Below are 12,842 nucleotides of genomic sequence, written 5' to 3'. Positions count from 1 at the left end.
TCAGCTTTGGCTTACTGTGCATCCTTCAAGTCACTCTCAACATTTCCCTGAGGATGTTTGTCTCTAAGACAATATCCTCATCCGACGGTAAAATGAATAAAAAACACATTATTTTGATAAAAGGAGCCAGTGAAATACACTCCACCCAGGCAGGCATCTCCAGGAAGTTCTTATGGCCTATTGCTTTTACCATAGGCTATAACTTTCTTTTATGTGGCATGTGGTGGTATTTTTCTAAACATTTAAATATATTTGAAGCTGCATTGTGCAATAGTTTTGATAATTTACAGCTTTGTCATATTAACTTAATATAATATGACATTGACACTAGTGCGCATAGCCAACTTCTCATGCTCAATGCGTGGTAAAACCAAACAGCTCTGATTGAGTTGTGATGAATACATAATGTCCATTTTTTTTTTAAATGTGTGTAATAGATTTTCTTGGTAGATAGTCTAAATGCAAAGTCACAGTTAGTTCCTCTACACTGAATGTTGAACAAAAATGAGGAAGCTTCAAACCTCTTCATGTCATTTGCCCACTCAGATGAGTTTTGTGGAGAGTCTGGTCACCACCAGTTGGCTACTCTTCACAACTTGACCAGCCTGGTTGACAATCTGACCATAGAAAACCTGCAGCTGAGGACAGAGAATGTCAAGCTGGAGAGACAACTAGAACGTCTGGATGTCTACTGCCCCTTAGGAAATACCGGTACAGATAGATATATAGATACATGGAAACAATATGAATATATTATACCATATTCATATAATTCAATAATAATTAGATTATAATGGTTATTTAACTCTCTTTTCTCACTAGGCAGAGTATGTCGACCCTGTCAGGATGGTTGGCGCCACCATTCGTCCAGCTGCTATGCCATTAATGATGCTGATCCTGTTAATCGTAAATCCTGGCAAGAAGCTCGAGACGACTGCAGAGCAAAGAATTCAGATTTGACTGTTATAGACAGCCCAGAGGAACAGGTAGCGTAACTGTATGATAACTGCATATGTATGTAAGGTTGTATGTGAAGAACATAATGGGAGCTTTCAGAGTAGCAGACTGGAAGAGCAGAGTTGGCAAATTTCAAGTTGAAAATTGGTTTAAAAAGAAAATGATCGGGTGCACGCTGGCCCAGCAGTCCAACAAATCTTTGGTCAACAAATCTTGAAAATGATCTACAATGTGTCATTGAAACTGACAAACTAAAACATAACGGGCATATTGTTCTATGCTCTAACAGAAGTACATCTACGAGCATAGTTGGGCTGGCACTGATGAAACTAATGGCTACTGGATTGGCTTGGGTGGATGGCGTTGGGTTGATGGACATGACCTGACTGAAGAGTAAGAATACATTTAAAAACACAGAGAATCATCAAGTCAAACTAGCATTTTATAGCCTATATTAATTTATTTATCATATCTTAAATCATTAATTTCTTCTCTCAGGTACTGGACAACGCCACCAGGTGATGGTCTCTGTGCAACATCTGTCGAGTACAAATCCACATTCGCTGTGAACTGTACTGCACATAGGCGATGGATCTGTGAAATGAAGGTTTTGAATGTTTAGCCATTGCTTTCAGCCTTTGGACACTGGACAGTTGTTAAAATGCTATAAGCTAAATTGTGGTAAGATTCTAATCAGTATTTTCCCCCCTTTTAATCCAGTGCATGCTCATATTCACACACATTAATAACTTTCAATATGATTCTGTTAGATTTTATAATCAGGCTACAGTATTATACATAGCACTCAGTGGACACACACATTTGCAATGAAAGGACCATGATGGAAATAAGCTCTCAAGCCTTTTCTGTGTTTTGACAGATATGTGAAAATGTATGTATATGTTCATGTATATGCAGTTTTGTGAATAAAAATGTCAATCAAACAAATGTAGGAATTTACCGTTGTAATTTATTTTTACAAAAACACTATGTTTTGTCAGATAGGTATGTCATTTATTCTCCCCCAAAAAGTACTTATTTTCTATCAATTTCACACCCCATGAAGCCTTGAATTCATGAGATGTTTGAGTTTTTGTTGCATTCCTTGGCCAATCGTTTGATGACCAGGTCATTGGTCAGTAGGGGACTCAGTGAGAGACTCTTTGACACGGCTGATCATCACATGTTAGGCTCGGGGATGGGACAAAACAAATCTCCATGATCAGTGAGCTGCATTATAAAATTAAAGTAGGCTATAATTAAGAACTATATTCACAATATGAGATTGTAATCTGCCTTGTGTACACAAGAAATATGGAAGTGATCGGTCAAATCATTTTGAAAATTTTTAATAAATGATGTTTTACAAGTTTTACAGTGCTGCACAAACAACTATTGTCAATGTTGCCGATCATTTCTTTTTCATGCATACCCAGCATGCACTGGCAGTGTACATTTGGAATAGTCTCTTTCTTTCAGTTGTTCTTTCCAGACAGTGTCAACTATACATTATTGGCTATAATAATATATAACCCTTTTATATAAGTTATATTTTACAGTTTAATATAATGCAAAGCATTGCAATCTCTCTTATTATAAATGTATTATACAAATATTTGATAAATATTGTTGTATTGTACATACACAGCATACATAGCAAATTAGTGATATTATTATTGTGATAGTGAAGAGCAGTTTAAGGCTGCTTAATGCTCTAACATTACCAACAGAGGGAGACAGTGAGGGAAATTTGGAACCCTCATCTTTATAAGGTCTGACACCACTTTAATTATCCTTCTATGTTGGCCACAGTTTCCCTTTTCTTTGCTGATGTTTTGTGCCTTGTTTAGAAATTATCAAACGGTGACTGATGAAGCCTACACTTCATTACAGTGTAAAATAAATTACACACTTTCCAGCACTGTTAGAGTTAACCTTGTATATTACATCACTGTTTCCCTCCTCACATCCCCCGCCTCTTGTCCCCCGCCCTCTATCTCTATCTCTATCTTTCTCGCTCTCTGTCTCTGTCTCTGTCTCTCTCTCTCTCTCTCCCCTCTCTCTCTCACTCACCCTCTCTCTCTCACTCCCCCCTCTCCATCCTTTCCCTCTCTCCAGCCCCCTGACTCTACTTCTCCATCCCTCCTCCTCTCCTCCCTGTCTCTCCACCCACTCCATTAAGTCCTGTATGAAAGGGGAGGCGTTTTGCTGGCGGTCACACTACAGGAGGCACAGAGCCTCACAGGAGCCACACTCACTCACATACTCATACCCCCACCCACACACACACACACACACACACACACACACACACACACACACACACACACACACACACGCACGCACGCACGCACGCACGCACGCACGCACGCGCGCGCGCGCGCGCGCACACACACACACACACACACACACACACACATTGGTACAGACGCCCATTGGGCTCAGGCTTTGAGAGTGATCACACAGGCTCCCCAACCACAGTCAGTGTTCAGTGCATCAGAGTTTAGGCCTCTTGCCAAACATCTCTCAATTTCTCTGCCAATCCCGTCGACATGGAGGTCATCAGCAGACATCATCGGCACCACCACGGCCACCCGGGCGAGGAGAAGCACCTGATGCTGAGTCTCAACCAACGCCTGGAGTCCTACCTGGGCCGTGTCCAGCAGCTGGAGGAGGAGAACGAAGCGCTGCGTCAGGAGATCCACGTCCGCAGACATAGCGGCCAGGGGGTCTCCACGCGCAGGAGAGGCCTGGAGAAGGAGCTGAGGCTGGCCAGGCAGGAGGTGGAGGCGGTGTGGCAGGAGAGGGACAGAGCGGAGCTGGAGGTGGGGAGCCTGGTGGAGGAACTGGAAGCTCTGGCTGCACAGAGGCAGAGAGTGGCCCAGGCCCAGGCTGAGGCCAGGAGGAAGCTGGATGACAGCAGGAAGGAGATGGAGGTCAGTGGTGTTTAAAATAACTAAAGTACCGTCCGTAGGTTTACTGAAGTACTGTATACTTAAGTACAATTTTGACTGGTATTTGTACTTTTTTCTAATTTCCAAAACTTTTACTCTTACACCGCTACATTTTGGATCCAAATATTTGACTTTTTGTGAATTGTGAAAACCTGCAGCAATTGTGTCACGTGTTGCCTGTCACACTGCCTGTAATGCTTGCCTGTAACGCCACACACACACACACACACACACACACACACACACACACACACACACACACACACACACACACACACACACACACACACACACACTCTGTCTTGTTTGCGCTGCTCCACTGCACTGATTGCACTCAGCTGCGACCCCTGCCTGGGTCCTGAGTCAATACAGCCCTAGTCTCTCTGTGTGTGTGTGTGTGTGTGTGTGTGTGTGTGTGTGTGTGTGTGTGTGTGTGTGTGTGTGTGTGTGTACATTGCCAGATTTACACTGTTGTTTCCCCGCGACCTACGGTCACTTCTCGCCCATAAGGCGTTTTACTCCATTACATTTATTTGAAAACTTTAATTACGAATTACTTTGTAGATTTGGATCATTATTACAAAACATACATTAACTTCAGCCATTTGAAAATAGCCGACCTACAAGCTCACAATGCGTTGATTATACATTTGAGAACTTCAAATGGGACATTCTGCTTAATGAGTACTTTCTACTTTTGGTACTTTAAGTAAATACTTTTACTTGTAACAGAGTGTTTCACACTTTTACTTAAATATCAAATGTGAGTGTTTTTCCCACCGCTGATGCAGGTGGAGCAGAGAGCACAGACATGGCTGAGGGAGAAGGTCCGCCTGCTGGAGCAGGACATTGAGCTGCAGATCCAAGCCCATCAAGAGGAGGTAGCCCATGTCGAGGCCACGCTGACGCGCTCTCCACCCATCATGGCGCGGCCCCCATCTGCCCTGACCAGCAACCAGATGCCCAGCCTCCTCCAGTTGGGACAGGAGTACTCCCAGAGGGCCGCCAGCGCATGGCATGAGGCGACGGAGGCCTATCAGGTCCAACTGGGACAGCTGGAGGAGTCTCTCAGCCAGGCCCGGCACCGCTTGGTCCAAGTTGACCAGGAGAAGAGCGAGAGCCAACTGAAGCTCCACTCCCTTCAGAAGGAACTAGCTTCAGCCCAGGATGTCAGACAGTACCTGGAGAAGAGTGTGTTCAATCAGAGAGACAGACACGGCCAGGAACTCCAACAACTCCAGGTGAGAGTGCAAGACTTGCACTGCCTGTAATGTTGCTGAATTGTTGTGCACGTGACATTAAATCACATTGAATCTTGAACGTAAATAAGTAATCAGTCACAATGCTGGATGTCTTGAGCGGAGCTTCATGATACTCAAATAGATATGTCATTCAGAATAGCCACACTTAGATCTAGCATGTCCTAACTTGGACACTTGAGCGTAGTCTAGACTAGGCCAAAGAAACAACATCCAAACAACATCCTGTTACAAATGTTGTCTGCATCAGAGTTTTCACATTCTATTTGAAAGATATACATTTAGATTTATTTTGAATGTCTAGAAAGACTAGAGAGACTAGGTTTGAAATGTACAGTACCTGTTTTTAGCGAGGGTTCTGTCAGGGGGTGTAGGGGTTGATCAGGTTTTGGAGGTATGGAGGAGCCATACCTTTGGCTGCTTTGAAGGTCAGCATCAATGTTTTGTATTCAGTGCGGGCCGCAACCGGGAGCCAGTGGAGGCTGCGGAGAAGGGGAGAGACATGTGAGAACTTAGGCTGGTTGAAGACCAGTCGTGCCGCGGCATTTTGGATCAGTTGGAGAGGTTTAAGTGCACATGCCGGGAGACCAGTGAGGAGAGAGTTACAATAGTCAAGCTTTGTTATGACAGATGTCTGAATGAGGAGCTGGGCTGCCTCCTGGGTGAGGAAGGGTCTGATTTTACGGATGTTATAGAGTGTGAACCTACAGGACCGGGTGACTGATGCAATGTGTGCCTTGAATGATAGCTGGCTGTCCAGGACCACACCAAGGTTTCTAGCAGTAGGAACTGAAGTCACCAATGCATTATCTATGGAAATAGTGAGATCTTGCATGGGGCAAGACTTAGCTGGGAAGAAGAGTAGCTCTGTCTTGTCCGGGTTCAGCTTAAGGTGGTGGGCTGACATCCACTGTGAGATGTCGGCCAGACATGCAGCAATGCGTTCTTCCACCTGGGTGGCAGAAGGGGGGAAGGACAAAAACAGTTGAGTGTCATCAGCATAGCAGTGATAGGATAGATTGTGAGCAGAGATTACAGCACCAAGGGATTTGGTGTACAGGGAGAAAAGCAGAGGGCCAAGTACGGATCCCTGGGGGACTCCCGTTTGGAGGGTTCGGGGGGATGAAAGCAAACCTTTCCATGAGACCTGGTAGGTCCGGTCCGACAAGTAGGAGGCGAACCACTTTAGTGCCGTCCCGGTGATGCCTAGGTCAGCAAGGGTGTCCAGGAGCAGCTGGTGATTCACTGTGTAGAATGCCGCTGATAGATCCAGAAGAATCAGGACTGCAGAGTGGGAGGCAGCCTGGGCAACATGGAGTGCTTCTGTGACTGCTAGGAGTGCCGTTTCTGTAGAATGGGCCGGTTTAAAACCTGACTGGTTGGGATCCAGCAGGTTGTTCTGTGAGAGATGGAGAGAAAGCTGGTTAGAGACCACACGTTCAAGGCGACAACAACGATATAAAGCAGGTTCTTGCTAATTATACTGTAGATGCATAACATGTTACGTAGCGTTTTTTTTAAGCATGTACAAACTATTACAATAATAGCTAAGCTATAAACATAACCAAACTGAACTCTTCACACTGCAGTCAGAATGTTTGTGGGACATTTTTGAGCGATGCAAACCGCTCCTAAAAGTGGCTGTGCGTGTGTCCGTACTCCGTAGCCTTTTTCCTCAGCGTTTTGCCATAGTAAAATGTGTGTGCGTAGCATCATGTTTGTCTAGTGATGTCATATGTTGTGTGTCTGTAGCCTTTTTCCTCAGCGTTTAGCCATAGCAAAATGTGTGTGTAGCATAGCCTGTACATCCTAGACTTAAATCCTAGTCTGAAGATGTTATGCAAGCACGACCACCGCTCACTTCACCTTGGGTGTGATTTTTCATCACTTCCTCTTCCTGTTTGGCAGGACCACCTGGAGGGCTTGGAGGCAGAAAAAGAAGAGCTGAGCCAACACATTGATGGCCTCCTTGTGGACAGTCGAGGGTTACTGCAGCTGAAGATGTCCCTGGATCTGGAGGTAGCCGCATACAGGTACAGTATTCTTTACAGTGACAACAATACACATACAAACTTCATCTTGCTTACAATTAGGCACCTTGCATCACCATTGCAACCATCTCCAAATCTAGATTGACATAATGGCTGATCCATTTTGTGATGGGTGGATCTATACAATGGATTGATCATTGATTGGCTGCAGTCGTGCAGATGCCCATTTGAAATATGAGAGGGGGAGTAAGAGGGGGAGGGAGGGAGAGGGAGAAGGAAAGAGAGATGGAGAGAGAGGGATAGGGCACCTATTCTACCCAGGAAATAAACCAGCCAAGGCTGCTTAGCGAAATCTGAACATGCTGATCAAGCTTGTAAATCATAGTCTATTACTATGAACTACAACTCATGATAATAAATAGATACCTAGCTTCTGTCATAGTAGGGACATCTTATCAGTTATGGTATGCACTCAGGGAACAGGACGCCCCTGCCTTGCATAGTCCTGTGGGATGTCACGTCAGCCACTTTACAACAAGGCAAATCTTAATGATTGGGCAAGTGACACAAGGCTTGGTCACCCTGTAGCTGGCCACCTTTGACGAGGCTGTATATAGGCAGAAACACCCCCTGATTCAAAGGCACACTACTGAGGATGTGTTCAGATCTATGAGAAATACACCTCCCTGAGGCAAATCTCATGTGAGTGCACACACCATCTATTGGCACAATGAACAGTCTCAACATCATGTCCTGTGTTTTATGATTCTCACTTATATAATCATGAATTACTTTGAGGTATAGACTGGCCTCAAAAAAGTGTCCATTTCATCCATGCAACAACATCTTTTGTATAAACTGAATGAAACATATAGGCAATCAGCTCATAGCTAAATCAACACTGATCAGATTAACCCAATCAAATCAATGACTTCTCATTTTAAGACAGATATCCCCACCCCCCCCAAAGGGTGACCAATAATGAAGTTATCCATGGTTTGTTGTCCGCAAAGACACAGCTGTCTGGACTAAAAATGGTAATTACACAGCAAAGACCAGCCTCACTTTAGTGAGCAAAGTAACTTAATATATAGCTTTAGCATGGCTGCATCTCTTTTCTCCCATCACCCTTCCTCAAAGTACCGACCCCCACCCTTCCACAAGGATACGCAAGTATGAGCTACGGGAGTCTAGAGTAACAGGACTAGGCAGCAAGCTGAAAACCAGAGGACAAACCTCAATGACATCCTTCCGTCTCAGTTTATCGTGAACCTGAATCTGTTTCTTGTTGCTCAATTACTTTTCTTCAGACAATTAATCAAAAGGTCTGTTTTTATTCAATGAAATACAGATGTAAAATCACAACACAGAGAACACTGAAGAATTGCATATAGGGCGAAGTCGGTCAGTCAGTCTGTCCATCACGTCACACTTTTGCCCTACTCTTATCTCTGGCACCGTTGCCCCTATCCATGCCAAACTTTGCACACACACTCCTTGGCTGCCAAACCACAACCCTCCACCCCTAATTTGTCACATGGCCCTCTTCTTGCGCCACCAGCAGGCTGATTTTTGCTAAACACATTTTTGACACCGATTTTGCCCTAAAATCACGCAAAGTGGTACACATAATCTCTAAAGTCATGTCATCAACATGGATCTGTCCCATTTCCCATATTCCCACCTGATTGGCTACGATTGCCTTGTGTATGCGACCTGACGGTCGCTTATCTCCCGATTAGGGAGTCTTACTGGTATATACACATTATACAGTATACTACTCCTAAGTGTAGTGTGCGTGTGCGTGTGCGTGTGCGTGTGCGCGCGCGTGCGTGTGTGCGTGCGTGCGTGCGTGTGTGTGTGTGTGTGTGTGTGTGTGTGTGTGTGTGTGTGTGTGTGTGTGTGATGGCAGAGCCACTGCAGATGGCTACTCAAAGGCAATGCCTTCCCCCTATTTCCATAACAAGGGCTTCTAGCCTCCTCTTGCTCTGGTTGAGAGCAACAAATGTTACTCTAAATTCCTCCGCCCACACATTACTCATGTTCTGTATCATCTCAGCATATTGTCGGGGCGAAACCTTTAGAAAATGGAAAAAATAACCATGTTTTCCAATGTAGTTATTATTTTGTCACAAGCTCTTTTCAAACTTTTCATTGGTTAACGATAACGATAAAATCGATAACGATAACGATAAAATCCACAGACGGCAGATCTACAAGCTCACGTTGTGATCAGCAAATGTTGCTACTTTTGCACAACACTGTTACTATACTTCTGAATAATTAACACAAAAAAAGAAAAGCATAAAAAGTTGAAATATATTGGAGATACAATGTTTCTGCCCGACTGCCGACTCAATATAATAATAACTCTTTGTATACAGGATATGAAAATGACCTGTATCTCTCTGCCATCTCTCTCTACAGAGCTTTATTGGACAATGAAAGCCTCAGGGGAGACATCTCTTCCTCAAGCCAGATGAGACACCTCTACATTCCTGGTAATTAAAGCATACAACTTACAATCACAGTGTGGCACAGTGGTGTTTTAATGCAGCCATATCTAATGCAATATATCACATCTCCACTACTGTACTCTTCATTTACCATCAACCATCAATAACTATATAATTTTGGTCATGACTAGAACCTCCTTGAGGCAAAGCACGGTGTCTTCCTTGGTACATTTTATAATCCCATTCAATGTGGGGAGGGGTGGTCTTTGGAAAAGGGGCTGAGCTGGGCACTTTGGACGATTTGGTAATGCAAGCCACCCAAGAGGGTCCCCAAAGGTTATCGAGCCATATGGCTGTGCTTTCCGGTAACTTAGACCACAGGGAAAGGAAGTGATGATCAATATCTCCCCATTAGTGTCTAACCTACATGTATTCTAATAATGCCCTGGGGAGATGGTTTGCAGTATCTTTGCCATGTTAAGATCACTGGAGAAGCATTTGAAATAGTAGCCACAATTAGTAGACATTTTGGCATTGCAAAAAATATTTGTCTTGAAATAATTAATTGTATTACTTTCTTACGATATTGCTGCAACTGTAGTCCCCTCGATGTCTATTACAGCAGCTCAATTTATTGTATATTCATGAGCTCTCCCCATTTCATTCACAGGTGCACTTTCCAGTCCTCGGTGGGTTAAAAGAAATGATCAGGGCCAGATGTCTACCACTCACATGTCCTTTCCCCTCTCATCTATTCGTGTACACGGTCGGTCCAAGCCAACTGGGATAACCACAGCATCCATAGGGACTCAAGAGTCTGCAACTATCAATGAAACTCTCACATCGTCTCAGAAAACAACCAGGAATCCAACCGATGCTCTAACTGCAGAAACGCCAAAGTTAGAAAATATGTCAGCACCTTACCCCAAGATACTGCAGAGTGGCAATGTTGAAAACTTCAGACCTCAGGAAATCCACGAGGAGGTCAGCTATGCTGAGCCTCTCTCCCTGCCTGATGAACAGGAAGTGGTTGCTGAGTCTCTGGTTGCACCTCTCCACTCCAGTGGAGGCACTGTTGCAGCTATTGTCAACCAGATTGAGTTCAGCCTCAGCGGTGAACCACTGTTCAACAAGGAACCTGAGCATCATCAATATAATACTGGAAACCTTGCACCTTACTCTGCCCCAGTGCTGCTGGCGTCCTCAGGTGTCTCTGAAGAACATATTAAGGATGTGCCGTTTGAAGTCTCTTCGGGAAGAAAAGGAGTGTATGAGCGACATGCTCCCATTGATGCATGGGTTGAGAAATTTGTGAAAACTGAAGAGATTCAAGATGAAACCTCAGAGTCTGAAACTGAAGCTTTGATAGAACCCACATTTGACTCCAGCACCAACAGTCCAGCTTCTGAATGTGAGCCTGAGGACGGTGCTTTTAACCAGTCAACAAAGACCAATTCCATCTCAAATGAAGTGGCAGGAATGATACGCCATCAAGAGGGCGATTCCATTGAGAGAACAAACTTTGACGACAAGTTGTACCCTGATGGGGAAGAAATGGATTCGTGGGACAGCGTCATAGAAAGAAAAATGTATCTCAAGAAAGTTGATAGCAGGAAAGTGGATGAGAGTGAAACCCAACATGCAAAACCAGACGAAGACATTTCATCAAGAGAATTAGAGCACGATGAGCTAGTGATGAAGGCAGAAGTTGCTTCCGTTCAGAATGAGCCTTCCCACATGACCTTTACACCGATGCACACAGCATCACATGACTATGGGCAGCTGGATGACACAAAGCAACACCATGCTGATCAAGCTGAAGACGACAACGATGAGGAAGAAGACTCTCAAAATGTCTCCGTGTCGTGGAAGACAGAACTGGAAAGTGATAGTTACGCTCAGGATAACACGGTTGCCGACACTCGACCTCTGATTCGATACAAGAGCGATGAGACTGACACCACTCAAGCTTCACATGTGGACGAAACCGAATCCAGTGAGGGCGAGGAGGACAGGAAGGTCGGAGAAACGGGAGTTGGTAAATGGAATGAGAGCAAGTCGAAAAGATTTGGAACCATGGAGGACCTGTGTGAAGATGTAGAAGGAGCACCCTTGGGTGAGGATTATGATCTGGGATACACCGCCTTTAGCAACTATGAGAAGGCTGACACGAGCAAGGACATTTCTGATGAGGAAACTGAAGAACTCACTGAACCAGTGGAAATGACAGTCATTTCTCATGTAGATTGCGAAGAAGAACTAGAAAGAGTGGACAAACTTGTGGAACAAGAGCTGGAACATTTATCCACTGCTACATATAGCATGCACTTTGCGGAACAACAGGCCGCTGAGAATAAATCAGATAACCGGTCAGTCTGTAGTGATCACAACAGCAGACCCGGGAGTCAGGTCCACACTGTGGATAGCATGGAGGATGAGTCATCTAACATTTGCCAACATTCTCAGCCAGCCTCCACCACCCATGTGGTTTCAGATGAGGAAGACTTGTTGGATGCAGCTGTACCAAACACAATACAAGAGACTGTATCCTTTGAGGTATCCAGTGATTCTCTGGAACATTCTGTGGGCAAGAGAGCGGACTGTCTTGCATTCTCAGAAGTTCCACAAACAGCTGAATGGGAAGTGCTAGAGAGGCCAAGCAAAGAAATAGAAACCAGAGGCCAGTTTGCTGATGACTACATGTATGATGATGTGCATGAATCGACTCAGAGCTATTTCCACAACACAGACAGCATTTATCAGGGCACAGTGACTCAGAATGAAGAGTCTTCCGAGGCTTCTCCAGAGAGAATACCAGTAAATACAGACATCCTCCCGGTGAAGGACTCGAACAAATATTTGAAGACAGATGAGGGCCTCCATGATTTCGTCAGCAGTGGCATGAAAGATGACTTCTGGGGTTCTAACCTGGAGACAGGTGCCTCGTATCCACCAGATGATTTCGACAACCACACAGCTGAGCAGTCCAATCAGAACCTCCAAGGCTTTAGTAACACCACCTTGGCTTGGGGCGATGTGGAAAACCCAAGTGTGGCCAATGGACACGGTAGGATGGAGACAGACACACCTAAACCACTGGGCGACAAGGAAGAACAGAGGCCTGCACAAGTGAAGCAGCTGTGTAGAGATGTTGCAGAGGGTGAGAAGGGCCATTCTATGTACTCTGAAGATGAGGGGGAATCCTGGTCATCTGGGGAAGAATAG

General features: G+C 44.7%; 1 protein-coding gene and 1 long non-coding RNA gene across 2 annotated transcripts; both read left to right on the top strand.

The window, feature by feature from the left end:
• Window positions 1-616: 616 nt before the first annotated feature.
• LOC308302860 lies at window positions 617-1,353 on the top strand. The gene is made up of 3 exons (XR_013962972.1): window positions 617-711; window positions 823-986; window positions 1,247-1,353. It is a non-coding gene; the product is annotated as an uncharacterized lncRNA (long non-coding RNA).
• Window positions 1,354-3,509: 2,156 nt separating this feature from the next.
• On the top strand, window positions 3,510-12,842 carry nes (nestin; the record flags this gene model as incomplete). Its single annotated transcript, XM_080741628.1, has 5 exons — window positions 3,510-3,893; window positions 4,703-5,152; window positions 7,079-7,203; window positions 9,589-9,662; window positions 10,288-12,842. 5 exons carry the CDS (start codon window positions 3,510-3,512, stop codon window positions 12,840-12,842), a joined length of 3,588 nt encoding a protein of 1,195 aa, XP_080597754.1.

This window comes from Nannobrachium achirus, assembly GCF_963921795.1.
Source record: "Nannobrachium achirus genome assembly, chromosome: 2".
Lineage (NCBI taxonomy): Eukaryota > Metazoa > Chordata > Actinopteri > Myctophiformes > Myctophidae > Nannobrachium > Nannobrachium achirus.
The sequence above is the reverse complement of the archived record's forward strand: the minus strand, read 5'-3'. Positions and strand labels throughout refer to the sequence as shown.